This window comes from Poecilia reticulata, linkage group LG8 (genome assembly GCF_000633615.1).
Source record: "Poecilia reticulata strain Guanapo linkage group LG8, Guppy_female_1.0+MT, whole genome shotgun sequence".
Lineage (NCBI taxonomy): Eukaryota > Metazoa > Chordata > Actinopteri > Cyprinodontiformes > Poeciliidae > Poecilia > Poecilia reticulata.
Genome location: NC_024338.1, coordinates 1,005,366 through 1,025,991, shown reverse-complemented (window position 1 = coordinate 1,025,991; position 20,626 = coordinate 1,005,366). Strand labels below are relative to the sequence as shown.

The window sequence follows — 20,626 nt, the reverse complement described above, 5'->3', positions numbered from 1 at the left end:
ATGACACACACACACATATATATATATATATATATATATATATATATATATATACAGTATTCAGTCTGCAACAGAATGCTGTAAAACAGAAACTGCTCAGTCCCGTTAAGTTCAGGACTAAATCTGATTGAAATTTTGTGTTTGAGGCCCTAAAGGAACTCTGTCTGCAAACCTCCATGAACCAAAAGAACAATGCAGAGGAAACTGGCTCAGATTTCCTCCACAACGTGTGAAACACTGAAGTTGTGAAGTTGCACAGAAAGCCAGTTCTTTGTTTTCACCACGACTGAACATGGGTCCATATGCAAACAGAAGGCATCATTTTTGGGGGACTAGTGGGTATAGAAATAACTTCTGTTTAATTCTTAGACATTTTGCCAGATAAATGAGGTGACAGATTTGTCTCTTGCAGAAGGCATGGCGGAGGCTGGAGCCCACCTGACCTCCACGGTTGTTAATGAGCAGCCATCCATCTTTGAAGTGCTGGCCCAGGAGTCTCTGATGGAGGCTGTCAGACCTGCTCTGAGACATGCAGTCAAGGTGAGGCTTCCTGTTGGTAGATACCAGGCCATACGAAGCTTTCATTTTCTTCTTGCCCTGCTGCTCCAACTGTCTCAGGTTCTGGCTGAATCCAACCCGTCCCACTTTGGAGTCATTTGGAAATGCTTTGATGAGCTTTACCTGCTGCTGGATGTCCTCCTGCAGAACCACTTCCTGTCCCAGTGCAGCGCCTCCTTCTCTGAGAACTTCTATGGACTCAAGAGGGTTTCAGGTGGGCGGCGCCTTCCTGCTCACCTGGGCCTGCACAAGAGTTCCCACTGGTGGTCCCTGCTGCTCTTGTGCATGGTGCCATACCTGCGGGCCAAGCTGGAGGTGATGCTGGCCCGGCAGAGAGAGGAGGAAGACTTCTCCATCAGGCTGCCACAGACCAGGAAGCAGAGGTTGTACCGAACGGCGGTGGCAGCATACCCGTATGTCAGCTCAGCCTGGCAGTCCTGGATCTTCTGCCAGCAATTGCTTTTTGTTTTCGGAGTCAGCAGGACACACAGTCCCCTGCTGTGGCTGGCCAATGTCAGACTGGCACGGATCACCACACAAGACCTCAGAGATTCACAGTGGAAAACCAGCTGCAGTCCCAGGCCGGCCAATGGGAGGTTGGTGAACTCTTCAGGGTTTTCAGGATTAGGGCTGGCTATTATGGAGATTGAATTTTATTTTAATATTTTGAGGTACAGTTGTGATAACAATAAAAATTATGATAAACTAGGTCTCTGTATGCCTGGCACTCTATGGCACAGCATTCATAGCACTAAAAACACAAACACTGGAAGAACATTCCCATTTTAACCAGTCTTCCTCAGGACACTACCTACTGAAAGAAGTGTGATGTATATCACTAAATTGCTTTTAATCATATAAATCTACTGATATTTATTTAAGTCCTTTGGAAGAAACAGAGGAGAAAGTAGTAAAACATAACACTTATCCTAATACTGTCAGTTTTCTTTTCTATTTAACATTTTCAATTGAAATCTATTGAGAAACAGTAAATCAAAACTCTTTTATAATACACCACAAATGATAATACAATAAACGCACAGAGGGAAAGGGCATGTATGCAGCTGGCAGAAGAAGGAAATTTTTCATACAACAAATACAAGCTTGGAAAAAAGTCAGAATACAGAAATTTACAGAGGGATTCCTTCACATTCTGGGAATGAGCTGAACCATTAAACAAGTATCATTGTTTGAAGAAGGATAGCAAATGTTTTTTTATTTACAGAAAAAGGGTGCACTGCACTCAGTTTTTGCAGATTTTAGGTTAGAACCCTGACCTGTAACATATAACGGTATCAGACCAGAGTAAGTAATTTTTACGAGAACAAAGTCACAATATTAGCAGAAGAAAGTCGTATACTTACTACAAAAACTTGTTTAAATGAAAGCAAACTTTGACACTTAGGATGTTGACGTGAGCGGCTCTTTTCATGGTTCTTTCTTCTAAACAGACTCAGTCGTTGGCTCAATTGATTCAAAGTCCTGCTACTTTAAATAATCTGATGCTAATGTGTTAAAAGATTAAGTATGTCCTTATTTGTAAAACTGATACCACTGTAAAATTTTGACAAGATGCTTAGCATTCCTCACTATAATTTATTATTGTGTAGGAGTCATCATAAAATTACTGCTTCATTTTACTAAATTAATTTCTTTTCTTTAGTTTGGCCCTAATTCTCGGTCATAGGCATATCTTAGATAAAGTGATGGTGTACTGGAAACCCTGGAAATGGACCAAAGTAGCATCAGTTTCAGTGTTCAAAGGGAACAGTGCAAAACAAACATGTTCTGCTGCTTCAGGGCCGTTTGTGAGGAAAAGGTCACGTTTTTATATCATTGGTACCCGAGGAAACGGAGCTTCAGGAATTTCTTTAGCACTTATTTGTATTAGTTATAAAAAAAGATCCTGCTTCAAGATTTGCTGATGAATGCAACTTGAACATAATGTGTATATCTGAGTGGAGAACAGAGAAGCATCATGCTGTTTTCCTGTGGTTGCAGACTGATGCAGAGAGCATGGTGGCTCATGTCTCGGGCAGCGCAGGGTGTGGCCGTCTCCCTCTCCACCTCCCTGTCTCTGGGCGTCTTCTTCCTGCAGTTCCTGGAGTGGTGGTATTCCTCTGAAAACCAGAGCACAGTTAAAACCATCACTTCCCTGCCTGCACCTCCTCCCCCGCTCCATCTGCAGGAAGATGTCCAACCAGCAGCAGACGAGAAGAACTGCCCGCTGTGCCGAAAGCTCCGGGCCAACTCCACGGTGCTGTCCACATCTGGCTTTGTCTTCTGTTACCGCTGCATTTACACTTATGTGAAGGCTAATCACTGCTGCCCACTCACTGGATTCCCCACAGAACTGCAACACCTCATCAAGATCTATGAGTGTGAGAGCTAAAAGTTCTCTGGAGGTCATTTCAGATGTTTCCCATCTTTGGGAAAAATATGACCTTACTGTTTGCTGCATTCCTGTGCAACAGCTCTTTGTGAAGAGTGAAAATGTTATTTTACTTTAGTGTGTAAAAGTTGATTTTAAAGTTGATAAATTCTGATCTAATTCAGATTTTAATGGCTTACACTCAGTCTTTCTATTTATTAAGTTGGTAAAAAATACCATACATAATAGTGCTGCTAATAAAACCTTTCCCGCCTCAGCTTCTATTTAGACCTCAGAAGAGTAATAGAACACATCAAAATTAAGTTGATAGGCGTTAAAAAAAGTATGTAGTATGTAGTTTTTAACAATTACGGTAATTTAGTTTATTTATACAGCACCAATTCACAGCCAATGTGAATTGTTATAACTTTTTTTATCCCCTTAAATGTCATCACCAAAAAACACTGGCAAGTCAAGCCATATCAGTTGGTGCATAATTTACTGAAATCTTTTTTTAACTTGACTTAAAATAATATTTACATTGTGAATTAACTTTAGTTTTGGCATATAATTAAATGGCCAGTCTAAATCACAAACTTAAAACAAGTTATTTTTATCATATACCTTTTGTCTCTTGTCAGTGAGCAGTGTTGCTTGTCACTGGAGGAGGCGTTAGAGCTGCTGCTGACTGACTCATCTGTTAAGAGTGGTCAAAAGTACAGGGACAAGTTAAATATATGGTAATTATTTTTCCTTCACTGATTAAATGTTGGTGAAATGGAGGCCAACAGTATTCTGAGGCTAAGCTATACTAAATGGTTGATAATCCCACACATTTTTTGTGGGTGCGGAATAGAAAGCTGCTTTGGACCACTCTTATTTTCTGTAGATATAGCATAAATTTGAAATGTTTTCTTCTCTGACTAGAAGGGAAGAAAATTGATGTCAGAGTTCCTGGTGAATTTCTTGTAACATTTGGTCTGGAAAGTCACAATATTCACAGCTTTTTTTAAGAAGGACGTTTTAGTTCTATTAGTCTATTTTTCACAAGTCTGGAGCAGGCTAGCTACACAGGATGATCTGTGTAGTGTCACCGCTTTTGTGAAACCGAATCGACACAAGATACCCAAAATATCATGGTTTAATCCGCTATCCTGGTTTTGCAAAACAGCTGGATAAGAAGACAATTGATTGTCTGTTGTTTGGACTTAGTTTGGTCCCTTTAGAAGGATGGTCCTGTTATGGTATTGAGGCCTCAGCCTGACCCCAGAAAAAGGAATTTCACATTAAATGACGGCGTGAATCACAGTCTGTCTGCATGGAGAAACACACAGGCCTGATTTTGATCAAAAACGTAGAAGTATGAGATAGTCTCTAACATTAATCAAAGCTGGGCTGGATGGTGCAGATTGGGAACAGCTACTGAGAGGAGCAAACATGCCTGGACCTAAATATTTAAGTAATACTTAGAAAACAAATATTAGGGTTTAAGTTTGGAAAAATAAATATTTAGTTTGGAAATTAAATATATACATTTTAACTAAATGCTTACTTAGTTTACTATTTAGTTCCAAAATAAATACTAAGTTTTTTTGCTCAGACTTGACATTTGGGAACTAAATATTTAGTCTAACTAGTTTGTGAACTCAATATTTAGTGTGAATTAAATATTTAGTTTGGAAGCCAAAATATTGCTGTAAACGTTTTACTGTGTAACTTTACAAACTGCACCCCATAGAAACATGAACACAGTTATACTTTTGCAAATTAGGTTTATTGAAATGAAGTTACACCAAACCTAACAGACCAAAGTTTTAGAGAATGTTAGAGATTACAGAACTCGTGCTGCTAAGTTCTGAAATGGTGACAAACATAACTCCTGTAAAATGAATCAAACCGTCAGCTGTTGGTGTTTTCATTTGAACAGGCAGCCCGTTTCTGATCATGATGGTCCACTCAGTCATCCTTTACTTTTCTCACTAAGGTGTTTCTGTTCCAGTATCAGGGAATGACAGTAGACATTACCGGAAGTTTATCAAAAGCTTCCAGTCATGAAACAAAGTTCAGAGCCTGGAGAAGCAGGATGTGACTAAAATTCTCCAACATGCATTATTGTCCCACCGCAATACTGAAAACCTATGACATAACTGGTAGATTCATCAACCAATAACAGGCTCTTATCACTGACAGACTGCTTTGCATAAATAATCTTTAAATAAAACCAATATATTTTGTACATAAAATTAAAGTATGTTTTGGAAGTCCCATGTGATTTTGTTTGCCGACGAGTACAAATGATGCACTTCTAGACTAGAAATGCATCCAACAATGACCTGATGGCTTTAGGCAACAGACTAAGGTTAGATATATGTGACCGTGATGGCATAGCGGAGACATTGTACGTAGAGACATTTTAGCAGTTGAAAATATTCAGAGGTCATAAATATGAGGGAAAATTTACAACTTTTGAAATGAAGTAGTTTATTTTAGGAAATTTCTGAGAATCTAAAGAAATAGTTGTCAAAAATTGTAATGTTGAAGCTCAAATTTAGTTTTTAGAAATTTCTGAGATCAGTCTCTAAATTTCTGGCGTTTTTGGTGGAAATTTACTCCACCGGCAACCCCAATATGCCACCATATGAACCTCTTTATAACCTGTTACATTCAATAACATCCACAAAAGAATCTTCAGCACATTTTCCCTCTTTTGTCTCAGTCATTAGAAAACTAAATTAAAATTGGTCCATATCTGGACTGGCAAGGCAGATGTCTGAGGAAATTAGAAATCTGCACAGACTAGGACAAGTCTGATTGATAACACCTCTACCATGAAAGGTTGGGAACCTTTTAGAACGTCATGAACACAGAGTAAGGGAAGACAACCAGCCTTTTATTCACTTTATTTGTTAAAAAGAGCAGCAGCCAAAAACAATACAAAAAAAGAGAGAAAGAAAAACTTTATTTTGGCCTTGATTTCCACCCATTTGCTTTTGGACAGTAACGTCTCGCTGTAACAGGTCTGTAGGCTGCTGAGGAACACGTCATTAACAATTGGGCTGTTTGTACGGATGCAAATCTTGCATGTGCATACTACAAGACCTGGAAGCAGAACCCAGTAGGATGCTGCGGCCAGGTACCAGGCTGAGAGCGACTACTGCACAAGGAATCACCACATCAATTTTCTTGAAACGTAAAGATTTGGAAATGTTGTATAATACTATCAAAAAAAAAACCCAAAAACATGTCTTTAAAAGGTTGCTGCACGGGAGCTTTTACTAGAGAACACCCTCCCAGTGAACCTGTATACTGTGACTGCTAATAAAGACTAACACAAAGATGGGGGGAAGGGCTCCTTAACGCATCTTGTACTCCAAAGTCTTTGACATCTCACACAGCTGACCCCTGAAGTCCACATCGACGGCAAAGTCCAGGTCCCTCTGCAAGAGAGAACACAGGTCAGAATTGGGGAGACTAAATGGAAGGTGTTAGAGCAGGACCTTCTTCGTCCACTTACATTGTTCTTGACGTTTGGCTTCATGCTTAAAGTGCCGAAGATTTCTTCTCCGGTCTTTACGGTCAGGTAGTCGTCCAGGTAAAAAACTGTCTGCTTCCAGTGGGTGTAAGGAGACTCTGGGCCTGGAAGCACAAAGATAAACCAACTGAATGTTACCTACTGGAAACTCAAAAATAAATTTCCCCCTAATCGTGAATGCACCATGTGTAGGCGCCTAACGCCTGGTATCAGCTATAGGTGGAGGGGAAAAAATTAAGATGATGCAGAGAATCACAATTCCTGGAAATTCTTAATCGATTCAAAATGCTCAAGAATCGATTATTCTAATTACTTTGTAAAATTATAGTGTGAATAACTCTTTGATTTTTTTAAATTAAAGAGTTATTCACACCAGGGAGCTAAGCTAACTTAATGCTAATAATTTAAGTTACAGAATTTATGCGCAAACCAATTTTTGCTTAAATATAATCTGAAGAAATTGGATACAGCATGGAACCTTGTAAATAATTGTGTATTTCTTTACTGAGGTTCTTTAAAGGTATTTGCTACTTTAAATTAACACTTGTTATTGTGACTGTATGTGGGGCGACTGTGGATAGAATAGTCATCTTGTGATCAGAAGATTTTAGGTTCAACTCCAGCTTCCTCCTGCCACACGTTGCATTAGTTACTGATCTGTGTATATAAACATGTGAGCATTTGTGAGTGCAAATGGGTGAATGCGACTCCAGTGTTAAGCACTTTGAGTGGTCAAAATGATTGTAAAAGTTCAGTCCATTTATACAAAACAGGCTGGGGTGTATTTGCTAATTTATTGCAAAGGAACTCAATAGTTATTGTGAGGTAATGATATACTTTTGCAAGGTAACACAATAGAAAAAAATCCCCCATGTCCTCTAGGGCGCTACGTACAACAGAATCCCACTGAAATATTATTTTAAACCAACGTGAGAAAATTTGATTTATTTAGCGCTGATGGTCCTTTATGACACCGAGATGCCCCGTCTGAACCACAGCTTGCTGCTGCTGCTGCTGCTTGTAGGAAATSAGTGTGATTGGGTCCTAATTCAAGTAAGGGAAAAGCCAACTGACTGGTGGAGAAGCCGATCCTCTTGTGGCAGCGAGTGAACTCTATGTTGAAGTAGGTGACCAGAGCGTGGATGTAGTCGTTCCTCTTCACTTGCAGGCAGAACGGTGAGGTGAAGGTCAGGTCCTCCGCCTTCACTGTGTAAATGTCCACCTCCTAAACACACACACACACACACACACAGAAATATTACCCAACACGTCCTCTGACCACTTAACTTGTCTGACTACGGACGTGTCCGTGTCCACTCACCCTGATGAGACAGGAATTGGTGACCAGCTGCTTGGGGTCCACCACGTCCACCAGGGGTTCCTTTATTGCCACCTCCTTGATGCAGGACATGTCAAAGCCATACACATTCTCCCACCCTGAGGAGGAAGCAGGTCACAGGTCACATCCAGCAAAGCCGTTTCAACCCTGACACGACTCCCCAAACTTACAAGGAAACAGAAAAAGTGACCAATAGAGCAGGAAGTAAAAGAACTGTCCTCTAAGAAAGAGCTGAAGATGTATGAAAAGAGCAGCATGTAGTGACCTTTGCCCCTACAGATCAGTGATAATAGAAAAACCAGCAGCTCGCTTGGAACACAAGAGTATAGTAAAGAGTTCAAGCTCATGGTGTCGCGCCCTAATCTGTTTCAAAATGTTTCACTTTGAGACGAATCTATAGAATGTTTATAGTTCCACTTTCGGAAATAAGAGACAAAATACTGAAAGTTTTCCAAACTATTCTCATTTTTTTTTAGGTCCATAATAAATTAGGGCAATAATATTGCTCGTTTGTTTTCTTTATGCGTCTCTTTCTATCAAAGAGACTGGATGACAAAAAGCTTCACTGCGGTGCATCGAGTTCCCCTCTTGTTGCCTTGGTAACAGCTCCCTGCCTTCCTCTGAGACAGATTATATCGATGGGTTTTTCCTGTGGTTTTCCGGTTCCTTCCAGGACGTCTCCAGCTGGCACTCACTGAGAGCGTCTGTAATCAGAACTGTGACTATAATAATAATAATAACAATAATAATAATGGAGGAAGTTGGGTTGCGGTCTCAGAGGAATTCAAATGATTGATTTGAATCAGGGAGTTAAAAGCCTCAGTTTTCCTCCACTCAGGCCGACAGCAAAAACGACAAATGAACAATTTTCAACATTTTTGTGCGGCGGCGCTAGCCGGCATGTGCACCTCTGCGTGTATGAGCTCAAAATTTCACATGAACAAATTATGCTGTTCGCTCGTCAGGATGAGTACAAGCGACTGTCGCCTCACCGTACAAGCTCTTTAAAAATGAATGGAGATGGAGCAGCGCTGCCTCCCATCACCGTGTGACCACTACCGCCTGCCAGTTACCCGACAGGCTCCTGGTCTCCAACCACAGCGAAGCATAACGCTTGGTGAGGAGGAGCGCTTTGGATTCAAACTGAATGACCGTGGTGAACATCTGAACCAGCATCATGTTGTAAAACAGTAGCAACTAAACAATACAACCAACATATACGCACTTAAAATGCACCGATGTTGATTTACTTTATTGGGGAGCATCCTATTGATACAATCACTGAGGTGAGGTGGCATTTCTGATATGGGCGACATGGCCAACCACAGGGTGGCATTTTGTGGGGGGCAGACCCCCCCCCCCCCCTGCCATCAGCCAGAGAATCTGAAAGTGAAGAATGCTTAATGCAAAACCTCTAAACCCCCCTCCCAATTTTTTATATTTAAAAGGTGTTCCAGTTCCAGTCTTAAATGTTCTTTTGAAATTAGTTTATTGACGTCTGAGAGGGTCTACTTGCAGTGTTAGACAATTTTTATGCTATTGGTCAACAATGGCTTCTAAGTCACAATATTATTGTTTATCACAATAATTTCTGGGACAATTTATCGTCAACCAGAATTTGTTATTGTGACGAGCCTAGAGACCATATGAGGAGACAAAGCTGGAAGCAGCTACTCACAGTGGATCTTGTAGTCCTTGTACTGCCTGTCTTCAATAGCAGTGACATACAGTGTGGCTCTGTCCGGGAAAATCAGTCCATCTGGTTTCTGTTGGAAAGGTACAGTAGAAAAAATAAAATAAAAAACACAGACATTGAGATCATCATTCTAAATGATACATTTAACACATCATCATCAGAAACTGAACGGAAATCCGTTCATAATAAGTTTGGTTTGTGATGTTCCAAAAGCGCCATTGTGATCAGTGTGATAATTTGACTCCTATACGAGTAACTAACTATCCAGAGATCATCAGCATCAGCCGGTGTTTGGAAAAAAAAAAAAGTCAGACCCGACTTTGTGCAATGAACTTTTCTCCGCTGCTCACGAAGAATGATCTGTTTATTGCTTTTAATTCTGCATAATAGACTTAGTAAAAGCGGGAGAAGGGGAGGGGGGGTTTTAATATTTGCCGTGAAAATAGCTGATAAAGCCTCCAAGTAGTTGTGAAGGGTTTAGCGTTTACATCACTATGACGTCACCGCGACTAGTTGACATCGACTCACTATTGTCATGATGTAGTCGACCTTAAAAAATATGTAGTAGTTCAACCCCTAGGGGGCGCACCCCACAATTTGGAAACCTCTGGTTTAGTCTATGGATTAATTAATTTGGACAAAATACTGACACATTTTACAGATTTTCTAACTAAATTAGTTGAAGAGCGGTTCATCAGGAGATGGATCCGAGTAATCGTCTCGGGCTTTTATAGTAAATTCTTTGTGGTGTAGGAGGTAGTTTTCCTTTGGTGGACTACGCAACCTACTGGCATGAATGGATAACTGCACTTGGTCACAGTTGAATTCAACAAAACCACCTGCTGCTTTTCAGCCCGATGCGCAGCAGGAAGCTCTGCTGACTCAGCAGCGTCTCTCTGAACCGACATGCAGACGGCAGCACAGATCACCTCTATCAGATCCTCAGGATGAAATTTGGACTTGGAGTTTACAGATGTTGTCAAACCATATCTTTATAAGAGCGCAAAGAGGTTAGAAGCTTCAATATGCAGGGTGACGCTGATTAGTTGGGGGTAGTTGAGGGATAAAAAAACCCGACATCATGCCACATTGTCGCACATTACTCCGGTAGTCTTTTTTTTTTTTTTAAGGATTTTTTCAGCACTAGTTTATTTGACAGCAATCTGACTGTAAGGGGGCAGAGAGCGGAGAGAGGCCTGGGCCCAGCGAATGGAGGCGGGAGTTGGACTCCTGACTACCGCGGGCTAAAGTCTCTGTATGCGGGGCGCAGCGCTAACCACCGCGCCGCGCAATGCCCCTATTGCGGGAGCCTATGCTGTAATTTACAGTTTGTCTTTGTTAAATTATTTAAATCCTAAGCAACGTGGTGTGGAACTATAACACTCTGAGAGTGGACGGGAAAGTTTGCGTGTTGCGGTGGAAATTTACCTCAAGGGTGAAGCACATCAAAATGCGTCAACACAACGAATCTAATGTGACATTTAAAAAACAAGCACTTGACAGTGTTTGGCTACATCGAGGCTCAATGCAGGAAAAAATGACATCCGGCCAGTGAAGCAGCACACAACTACCAACACTCACCCGGATTAGCATCACAGTCAGACAGCTAAACAAATGACCCGAAAAATAATTTAAGTCTTCGAGCTGGCGGTGTAAGATGCTGGTTCTGTTCTCGTTGTTGAACCGCCGCTACGCGCTACTGGTAGTAATACTTCACAGACGGAGCTTCGCTTCTGCTCCACCTGCAGTGAACTCTCACACCAAATGTCTGCTTAAAGCTGCAACATTTAACTTTAAAAAAAGGAAAAGATTTTAGATATGTATTAAAACTTTTGCTGTCCCAACACAAGACAGGTAATCTCTAAAAAAAAATAATCGATCTCCTCTGCTTCCTTATGTGTTCTGCAGAATGACTCCGCTCAGTCAGAAACAAACCATCAGTACCAGCATTAATCAGCTAGCTGTGCTTCCAGGAAGGATTGTTTATTTTGATGCAGCCTGCATTTGACTTTGAATGAAGGTTTCCTTTTTTTACTTGACATTACTTGATATAGGCATATTTATTTGACTCCTCATGTATAATTTATGGTACTGAGAGCCTTACTATTAATTATTTTACTGATTGCAGGTTTTTCAGTTGTCCTTTTGACTGAATAGCTGCTGTATTGTGCCTGCAAATATTTTGCATGTTTTATGCCTAAATTAGGTGAATTTATTGCCAGATAATCTTTTAATTTAGTCAGATCACATAGTAGCATTTATACCTAAAGCAAAAAATTAACAGTCAACCCAGGTGATCGGCAGAGATCGGCCTCATTGGTAATCGGTATCGGAATCAGCAGCAAAAAACTTGATCGGAGCTTCCCTACTAGCTAGTGTAGCATCACGCCCTGACTGAATGAATAGTCTGGTGTCACAATGGACAGCTGAAAAGTTACCGGGTTTATCAACTGTGGTAGCGAATTTGCTCCAACTCCACTCCTTATTTCTGTGGATAATCTTTGTACAAAATGCTGAATAAACATTCATGCTGTTTCCATGCATCATCTCCGATGTCCATGGTTGCGCGATGTCAGCTGTTTGGGATTCCCCTCCGTGAGCTATGTCACCGCACTTTCTGATTGGCTACCTGTCACATTCAACAGGCTGCGTTCTCGCTGCCAGTCAGGGAAACCCCTACACGCTGCGAGAATTTGCCCAATTTTAGATCGGAGCGGTCCCAACGTTCTACTGACTGGACACAATCAGTCTTAGCATACCACACACAGCAGGTTGACCGGTTACGATTATCGCGAGCGACATTCTAAGATTGTCGTAAGGGGAAATTCGGGGCAACCCCCCCCCAAAAAAAACAAACAAAAAAAAAGGAACCCAGTCTTGCCAAGTCTTGACCGGTCCGCAGTGATTAAAAGGTTGGGGACCACTGAGTTAAAGAATAATTGAAAAAGTATAAACTGGATTTTCTCCCTTTTTATCTTGGATATTACTCTGCTCCTCTTAAAAAAGTTGTCTAGACCATTAACATTCCATGAAGCTGCTCTAATATTACCATTAGTTATACCAGTTTGTCTATGCTGACAGTTCAAACACAGAAACAACAAAAACTTAGGGAACATAACACAAACAGGATGACTTCCACCCTCAGGGCTCTCCTCTGCCCCATCGTCCAATTTTCTCTCATTGTAGGAGGAACAGCCCCAATAGGGGCTCCTTCTCCTACAGGTTACAAAATAAATTTGTAATTCAGTATGTTTATGTCTCTGCTTAAAAAAAAAAGGTTTTATGTCAATTCAGCACTGATTTTCTGAATTGGATTGGTATCGGCCGATACTAGATCTCACATCTGTATCAGTATCAGAAATGAAAAAACTGGATGGGCGCATAAAATCTTCCAACTAGCAACATCCCCCCTAATACATACCAGCCATTTGTCTCTGGCATAAATGACTGTATTGAGCATGGACTCGTAAAAGAGGCAGTATCCCATCCACTCTGAGATGATGATATCAACTCCTTCCACAGGCAGCTCCACTTCCTCCACCTTCCCCTTAATGATGGTCACAACTGCAGGGAAAAAAGCACAGATTTAACCCATGACTCCTCCTGACTCGGAGTCCAGCTGGTTTTCATGGACTCACCATCATCCAGATTGTTGGCCTTCACAATTTTCACAGCATAGTCTGAAATGCTACTGCACTCTATCTGGAAAAACAAATTCCAAGCATACAGTTAACCTGGAGAGCCAGACAAGTGGAGCGGCTGAAGGGGAACTGAATACATACCCCTATAACTTTCTTGGCTCCAGCTTTGGCTGCAAACATGCAGAGGATGCCCGTTCCACTGCCGACATCCAGAACCACCTTGTCCTTGAACAAGTGCTTGTTGTGGAACATGGAGTTGCGGTAAGTCAAAGTCCGAACCTCGTCTTTCAGCATTTCCTGTAGAGACGGGAGCAGTTACAGCTTGGAAGGCGAAAACCATAAATCAATGGAGATTGTTGTCGTTGGGTAAATAATAACTGAAAAATTACCTCATGAATTCCAAAGTGGGCATAAGAGTCAAAGTAGTAGTCCTTTGACGTCATGTCCTCTGCTGCAGGTTTGACAGAACTCTCCCCCTGAGAAACCTCAACAAAGGGAAACACAGTTACTGGCTGAAGCTGGCAGAATGGATGTGCCACAATAAGCAATTAATCAATGAAGCGCATAATAAATTAAGCTCATTCTACATTCTGATGATTATTTTTGAAAGCTTAATTTGTTTACAGGGGCTTCATAATCAGTTTCACTTATGGTTTTGGTTGTGGGTGGTTTCCATTTCTTTTGTGTAAAAAGCAATTTCTTACTGGAACATAAATTACATTAATTGCTGATCATTTAATTTTTAAGAAGAGCCTTAAAAGATCTAGAATAGATAACAAAAGAATATTGAATTGATGGAATGGATGAATTTATCATCAAAGTAAACGCTGTTTGTTTTTATCTTTGAAATTGTAAAAATGTTGGTAAGGTCTGTAAAATGCAAAATTGTTGAGGATGATCTGAATTGAAAAGGTCTGGCTTTACAAAAGCAACCTACTCATATAATAATGAGTTTTTGTTTTCTTGAGAAAGATTCATTCTGAGATTAATAAACCCACATTCAGAAAAGCAACATGAGAGAAAAAGATGTACTACATTCTGGGTGGCATCTCATCATGGTGGAGCGGTTTGAGTGTCCATGTGATCCCAGGAGCTATGCTGCCTGGGGTCTTCATGCCTCTGGTAGGGTCACCCACTTATCAGGGTTTCCCCCAATGTATCATAGGCCTGGTGGCCCGCCATCCTTTACTTGCGCCACCGCCAGGTTAAGCCTTTCTTGTTTATGTTTTTAGGAAAATAATAATAATAATAAAAACTTTTATTCTTTTTTAAGCTGGATTGCAAGCGTCTCTGTTGCTCTGAGCAGATTTATTCCTAAAAGATATGTTTATAGAATATAGGTCTATAGTTTATGCATTTAAAGACGGACCAATCACACCGCTGGCGCCTCTGTGCGTTGCCTCGCGCGCTGCAGTAGCTGGATTAAGTTTACCTCAGCGCGGATCCCGCGCGCCTCCTTTCACTCAAACTGGACACAGGCTGACCTGTATGGATGTTTACATCAAGCCCCTATGAGGAATTATGATTCTTCCCAGAGCTTTTGATCAAGGTAGGACTTTAAACACCACTCTGGTTAGCTCTGGTTGCGCAGCTCTACATGAACTGCAGGAATAATTTGTAGTTGCGCTTTCAGAGCGAGCGGTGAGAATGATTTATATTTGTGAACAAAGAATTTTGTGCAGCTTTTCCATCTCAACACGCTGCCCAGCGCCCAGCTCTGCCTGCGCTGTTAAAGTTTATTTATGTGGTCCCGGTTGGCCGGTGTATTAGTTATTGAACTAGTGCTAACTTGATCATGCAGGTTCAGCCTGGTGAGGAGCTTTCACGCTCTCCTGTCTGTAACACATAATGCTGATTATATTATTATAGTATTATTTTTAGTRTTATTTTTCTGGTTACACAATGCATCAAACCGTATCAAATGTTTTGTCCACTTAGTCAGACAGAGTTAATGTGCACAGCGGCGGGGAGATCTGAGAAACTCGACCAATCAGAATAGTTTCTGTGACGCTTATTAAAACTCGACAGACATGAAATGAAAGAGCTACTAAAGTCACATTAGCAGCATTGAATTAAATCTCCCGTTTGCAGCAGATTGCCTCATCATGCAGGGCCGGTCCAAGGCTAATGAGGCCTTGAGAAGAATCTGATTTAGGGGCCACTTTTGTTGCTAAAAACATCAGCACCTCTAACAGATGTGTTGGATTTAGTCAGAGAGGGGGAGTAGAAGCCCTGGGGGCTTCTACCTGGTTTAATTGGTCAACCTGAAAAGCAATCAGTTATAATTGCAGTTTACTAAATTGTGTTTGTGAACAAAAAGAGCTCAAACTTAAAGATTAAACTCACAGCATCAGATTGTAGCTATGGTAACAAAATMTAACTATGAATATTGTTCTTTGAACTTTTACAAAGTAAACTTGCCAGCTCCTTAAAATCTTAACATTTAAATGTTAAACAATTTGATGGAGCTGCTGACTTAATTTGGATTAAACAAAAGTGCAAATAATGATATTCATTTTAATTGTATATTTTGATTTGTTGTTTTTAAGACTAGTTGTGGGTTTAAGTGGTGTTTCACTGGCGATGTTTTCCCGTAATGTATAATTACTGAGCGATATTTTTAAATTTTCTGTCACCTTAACATACAGGTCCTTCTCAAAAAATTAGCATATTGTGATAAAGTTAATTATTTTCCATAATGTAATGATAAAAATTAAACTGCCATATATTTTAGATTCATTGCACACCAACTGAAATATTTCAGGTCTTTTATTGTTTTAATACTGATGATGTTGGCATACAGCTCATGAAAACCCAAAATCCCCGTCTCAAAAAATTTGCATATCATGAAAAGGTTCTCTGAACGAGCCGTTAACCTCATCATCTGAATCAACAAAGTAACTCTAAACACCTGCAAAAGATTCCTGAGGCTTTTAAAAAACTCCCAGCCTGGTTCATTACTCAAAACTGCAATCATGGGTAAGACTGCTGACCTGACTGCTGTCCAGAAGGCCATCATTGACACCCTCAGTAAGGGTAAAACACAGAAAGAAATTTCTGAACGAATAGGCTGTTCGCAGAGTGATGTATCAAGGCACCTCAGTGGGAAGGAAAAAGTGTGGCAGAAAACGCTGCGAAACGAGAAGAGGTGACCGGACCCTGAGGAAGATTGCGGAGAAGGGCCGATTCCAGACCTTGGGGGAAGCAGTGGACTGAGTCTGAAGTAGAAATATCCAGAGCCACCGTGCACATGCGTGTGCAGGAAATGGGCTACAGGTGCTGCAVTTCCCAGGTCAAAGGTCAAGCCACTTTAGAACCAGAAACAGCGGCAGAAGTGCCTGACCTGGGCTACAGAGAAGCAGCACTGGACTGTTGCTCAGTGGTCCAAAGTACTTTTTTCGGATGAAGGCAAATTTTGCATGTCATTCGGAAATCAAGGTGCCAGAATCTGGAGGAAGACTGGAGAGAAGGAAATGCCAAAAGGCCAGAAGTCCAGTGTCAAGTACCCACAGTCAGTGATGGTCWKGKSAGCTGCTGGTGTTGGTCCACTGTGTTTTATCAAGGGCAGGTCAATGCAGCAGCTATCAGGAGGTTTTGGAGCACTTCATGCTTCCATCTGCTGACAAACTTTATGGAGATGAAGATTCAATTTTTCAGCCCAACCTGGCACCTGCTCACAGCGCCAAAACCACTGGTATTACTGACCATGGTATTACTGTACTCAGTTGGCCTGCCAACTCTCCTGACCTGAACCCCATAGAGAATCTGTGGGATATCGTGAAGAGAAAGTTGAGAGACCAAGACCCAAAACTCTGGATGAGCTTAAGGCTATCGAAGCATCCTGGGCTCCATGACACCTCAGCAGAGCCACAGGCTGATTGCCTCCATGCCGCGCTGCATTGAAGGCTGCAAAAGGATTCCTGACCAAGTATTGATGCATAACTGAACATAATTATTTGAAGGTTGACTGTTTTGGTATTAAAAACACTTTTCTTTTATTGGTCGGATGAAATACGCAAATTTTTTGAGACGGGGATTTTGGGTTTTCATGAGATGTATGCCAAAATCATCAGTATTAAAAATAAAATACCTGAAATATTTCAGTTGGTGTGCAATGAATCTAAAATATGACAGTTTAATTTTTATCATTACATTATGGAAAATAATTAACTTTATCACAATATGCTAATTTTTTGAGAATGACCTGTATTGTAATACAAAAAAACGGTGGCCCATAGAGGAGACATGGGTCCCCCTTCATTTGGGCCCTCCCTGTGAGAGGGGCCAAAGGGCTCAGGTGCAGTGTGGGATGGGTGGTAGCTGAGAGCGGGGACCTTTGCGATCCTTGGTTGCAGAAGCTGGCTATTGGGAAGTGGAATGTCACCTCTGTGGTGGTTAAGTGGCCTGAACTGGTGTGTGAAGTTTAGAGGTTCTGACAAGAAATAGTCGGCCTCACCTAAACGCCTGGCTCTGGTTCTAGAACCAGTCTCCTTGGGAGTGGTTGGACCAGAGGTCGCGCTAGACTTTTTGTTCTCCATCATCTTGAGTAGCATCAGTATTAAAAAAAATCGGTCATGTTCTATTTTTACCCGTCAAATTATAATCAACATTCACTATTTAGCCGCATTTTTAATATTCACCTAGTTTTACCGAATCCAGATCCCATCAAATAAAGCTGATGAACACGTTTAACTTTTTCTCTGTAATGACAAAAATCACTGTGGCCCCAATAACTTATAAATGAAATGAAAGACTCCACTTAAATTACCAGCACTTCACCTGCTGGGGTCTGAACTCAAGTGTCTCACAAATTCCTCCTGGTCACAACTGCAAAGAAGTCTGCGCTAGTTCATTACTCTGTTAGATCTGTCTGATCCAAACAGATCAATTGAACTCTGGGAGTTTTTTTACCCTGTGCGGTCCAGGCGTGCGCTTTTACGAGGATTTTTTTGCGTAGTTTCGCTTCCCCAAAACGGACAAATATTACATCTTCCGCACTCCTCCAGAACGCCGCTCTCGGCACGGGAGATAATGTGAAAAAGAAGGCTCCTTTTATTGAAAACGCAGGATGAGTTAAGTTTAATTCTTTGCAGAGGCAGAGCCGCGTCCGCATTGGTTGCGCAGCCACAACGCGCATGTTACGGTCTATTCTAATTAACCTCTTCTGCACCTTTATTTATGTCAAGATAAAATGCCAGCTCCTCTGTTTAGACAATAAATGGATTAACATAACATTGCATTCTCTTTATTTTTTTCCCTATTCTGTATGCACTGGAGACTTGAATTAAACACGCCATTTCAACCAAAGGTTTGGAAATGCGCTTCCTAACCAAACGCTCCAAAGCGTCCGATCCATAACTCTTGAACACGCCGTCGGCTCCCGGTCAGAAAGACGCATTTAGTTTGGACTTCATGAGATGATGTTCAGAAAGGATTTTTCATTGATTAATTTTTGTTGCCTCTGTGATGAACTCTTTGCGTAAAGTCTATAATGTCTGCCCATGTGTTCCAGTCAAGGATGTTAATGATAACCTGTCAAAATGACCGACAGGCTTCAAATTTTCCCGTAGTAAAAATAAAAAACAACCAGTCAAATACGGAAAATATTTGGTTCACGCAACCTCTGGGTTGGACACTCTTCCACTCTGTAGTTGCCATGAGGAGAGGCACCGGGCAGGAGTGGGCGTGTTTAATTCAATAAATTTATTAAATGTAGTTGAATTAATATATAACAGATTGTTTCAGCAAAATAGACTTTGGATTTAATGTTCAATTCAGCTGCTTTATTTTGGGGTTTTGGTACAGCGGATCATTTTAACCCATAGTAGGACAAAGGGAGTTAAGATCACACAATGGTTAAGGAGCTGCTGACTTAATTTGGATTTAACAGAAATGCAAATAATTAATACTTAGGCCTATTTTAATTGGGGGTTTTATTATTATTATTTGTTGTTTTTAAGATTCTATAATTGTAGGTTTAAGAATTGTTGTCAACGTCTTCCAGTAACATAATTATCCAGTAATATTTTTACATTTCCTGTCAACTTAACATCTTAACCCTTGTGCGTGCGAGGACTGAGGCAAATGATACGAGCTTTACAGGTGTGTGGTCGGTTGGACCCCATTTGTAAACACAAGGGTTAACACAGTGGGTGGACTGAATCAGTGCCCTGACCTCCGGGCCTAGCAAGTTTTCTGGGGGAAACCCTGCAGTTCTAACAATCGCGAGTGGGGAGGGGAAGGGGGGGGTCTCAGACCTCCCATGCCTGCTCTTTCCAGCTACTAGCTGTAACTACTTCGAACACCGGCAAACTTTTCTCTGAACCTAATTGTTACGCTCAGAAAGACATGTTGAAGAAAAAACGGACAAGCTATATACAGTTCCCAGGAGAAGAGTAAATGTGTTTACTGAATGGTGTGGGCTCTGGTTCCCAGGTGAATAAAGAACCAGCGGAGATGAACGCAGCATCCCTTTATAAGCGGCTAGTTCAACTAGCTCCAGATGCTAACACGTTGGAGCCCATGCGGTCCAACCGGCTGAGGCAGCACACCAGCTGGGGTAAAAAATCATCCGCTCTCCGCTCACACCTACATTAACCGCCCAATAAAAAACACCTTGAGTGTTTACGTGATTTTTTGGTATTTTTTCAACTGCGACATAAATGAATGACTAAAGGCATCATTATTAAACGTTGACGCTGATATAAAATGGACGCTTTGCTGCTCGTTAACTACGAGGCCGAAATATGAAAACAAGTAGAGACTGAAACACATATTGCTAATTCTGTTGTAGACTCAGGTATGGTGTGAGTCAATCTAACAGAGCTGTGAAAGTCAGTTGTCGTGTTTCCTCCGCTAAGATCTTACCTCCATCCTCTCTGCTGGCGCGGCCATTTCGATCTTCTGCTGAACGTAGTTGACTTCTTCCTCTACTATTTCCCTTTCCTCTAAACAGTTCCAACCGTCCTCTGTCAGGAGCTTACTGCCACCTACCGGCAGTTCTCTGCTTATTCCTGAGGAGTGATACTGTGTTTGATTGCGTAACAAATTAAATGTGTGAACCAAGGTTTATGCTCTTATTGGTTTATGTGTTGTTAATCAACAACACATTTCTAAGAGCCTCTTAGAATTGTATTGGTGATTAAGTTAAGTCCTTTTTAACGGTAACTGACAGCTTTACCAATTTACCATTGGTAAAGCTTGTTTTCTTTTACTTGTTAGAATAAAAAATGTCCCATGCCCTTTTAATGTAAACTTTTTATCACAGTATATAAAGGTCACATTCCAGACCCAGTAAAATTTTCCATTATGTTAATCTGTGTTTAAAATCTATTTATTCAAAGGTGTACAGCACTTTGGTGCAGTTTTAACCCGTTAGATGTTTCTCTATGAAGAAAAGTTTGGAAAATGTACACACACATAACCATTCACATATAATTAATAATTAATTAACTAATAATTAACTCCGGTTTCCTCCCACAGTCCAAAA

The 20,626-nt window shown here is 41.0% G+C and overlaps 2 protein-coding genes across 7 annotated transcripts in view; one reads left to right on the top strand and one right to left on the bottom strand.

The window, feature by feature from the left end:
* pex12 (peroxisomal biogenesis factor 12) overlaps window positions 1-6,161 on the top strand; it is a 9,680-nt gene extending 3,519 nt beyond the window's left edge. For 4 of the 5 annotated variants that reach the window (XM_017306365.1, XM_017306364.1, XM_008415016.2 and 1 more), the window contains exons 2-3: window positions 413-1,154; window positions 2,560-6,161. In XM_017306365.1, coding sequence (XP_017161854.1) covers window positions 418-1,154; window positions 2,560-2,950 — 1,128 coding nt within the window. In that variant the 5' untranslated portion in view covers window positions 413-417 and the 3' untranslated portion in view covers window positions 2,951-6,161. Of the gene's footprint in view, window positions 1-412; window positions 1,155-2,559 lie in introns of those variants that run through there. The other variant, XM_017306366.1, reaches the window with a different exon arrangement.
* Window positions 5,869-20,107, bottom strand: prmt1 (protein arginine methyltransferase 1). Of its 2 annotated transcripts, none has more exons than XM_008415018.1 (10): window positions 20,005-20,107; window positions 13,527-13,622; window positions 13,279-13,434; window positions 13,135-13,198; window positions 12,918-13,060; window positions 9,479-9,566; window positions 7,783-7,898; window positions 7,536-7,686; window positions 6,444-6,565; window positions 5,869-6,366 (listed from the first exon to the last, which is right to left on the bottom strand). In XM_008415018.1, the coding sequence occupies exons 1-10, from the start codon at window positions 20,029-20,031 to the stop codon at window positions 6,283-6,285; spliced, it is 1,047 nt and encodes a 348-aa protein (XP_008413240.1). In that variant the 5' UTR covers window positions 20,032-20,107; the 3' UTR covers window positions 5,869-6,282. The 2 variants fall into 2 exon arrangements, with proteins under 2 accessions (XP_008413240.1, XP_008413241.1); XM_008415019.1 differs by having other exon boundaries at window positions 13,527-13,613; window positions 20,005-20,100.
* Between the last annotated feature and the right edge of the window lie 519 nt (window positions 20,108-20,626).

Coding starts and splice junctions, on each gene's coding strand:
- prmt1 (XM_008415018.1), bottom strand. CDS start 20,031: ATGGCCGCGCCAGCAGAGAGGATGGAG. Junction 13,623..20,004: donor CGCCAGCAGAGAGGATGGAG/GTAAGATCTTAG, acceptor CCCTTTGTTGAG/GTTTCTCAGGGGGAGAGTTC. Junction 13,061..13,134: donor GGCCAACAATCTGGATGATG/GTGAGTCCATGA, acceptor TTTTCCCTGCAG/TTGTGACCATCATTAAGGGG.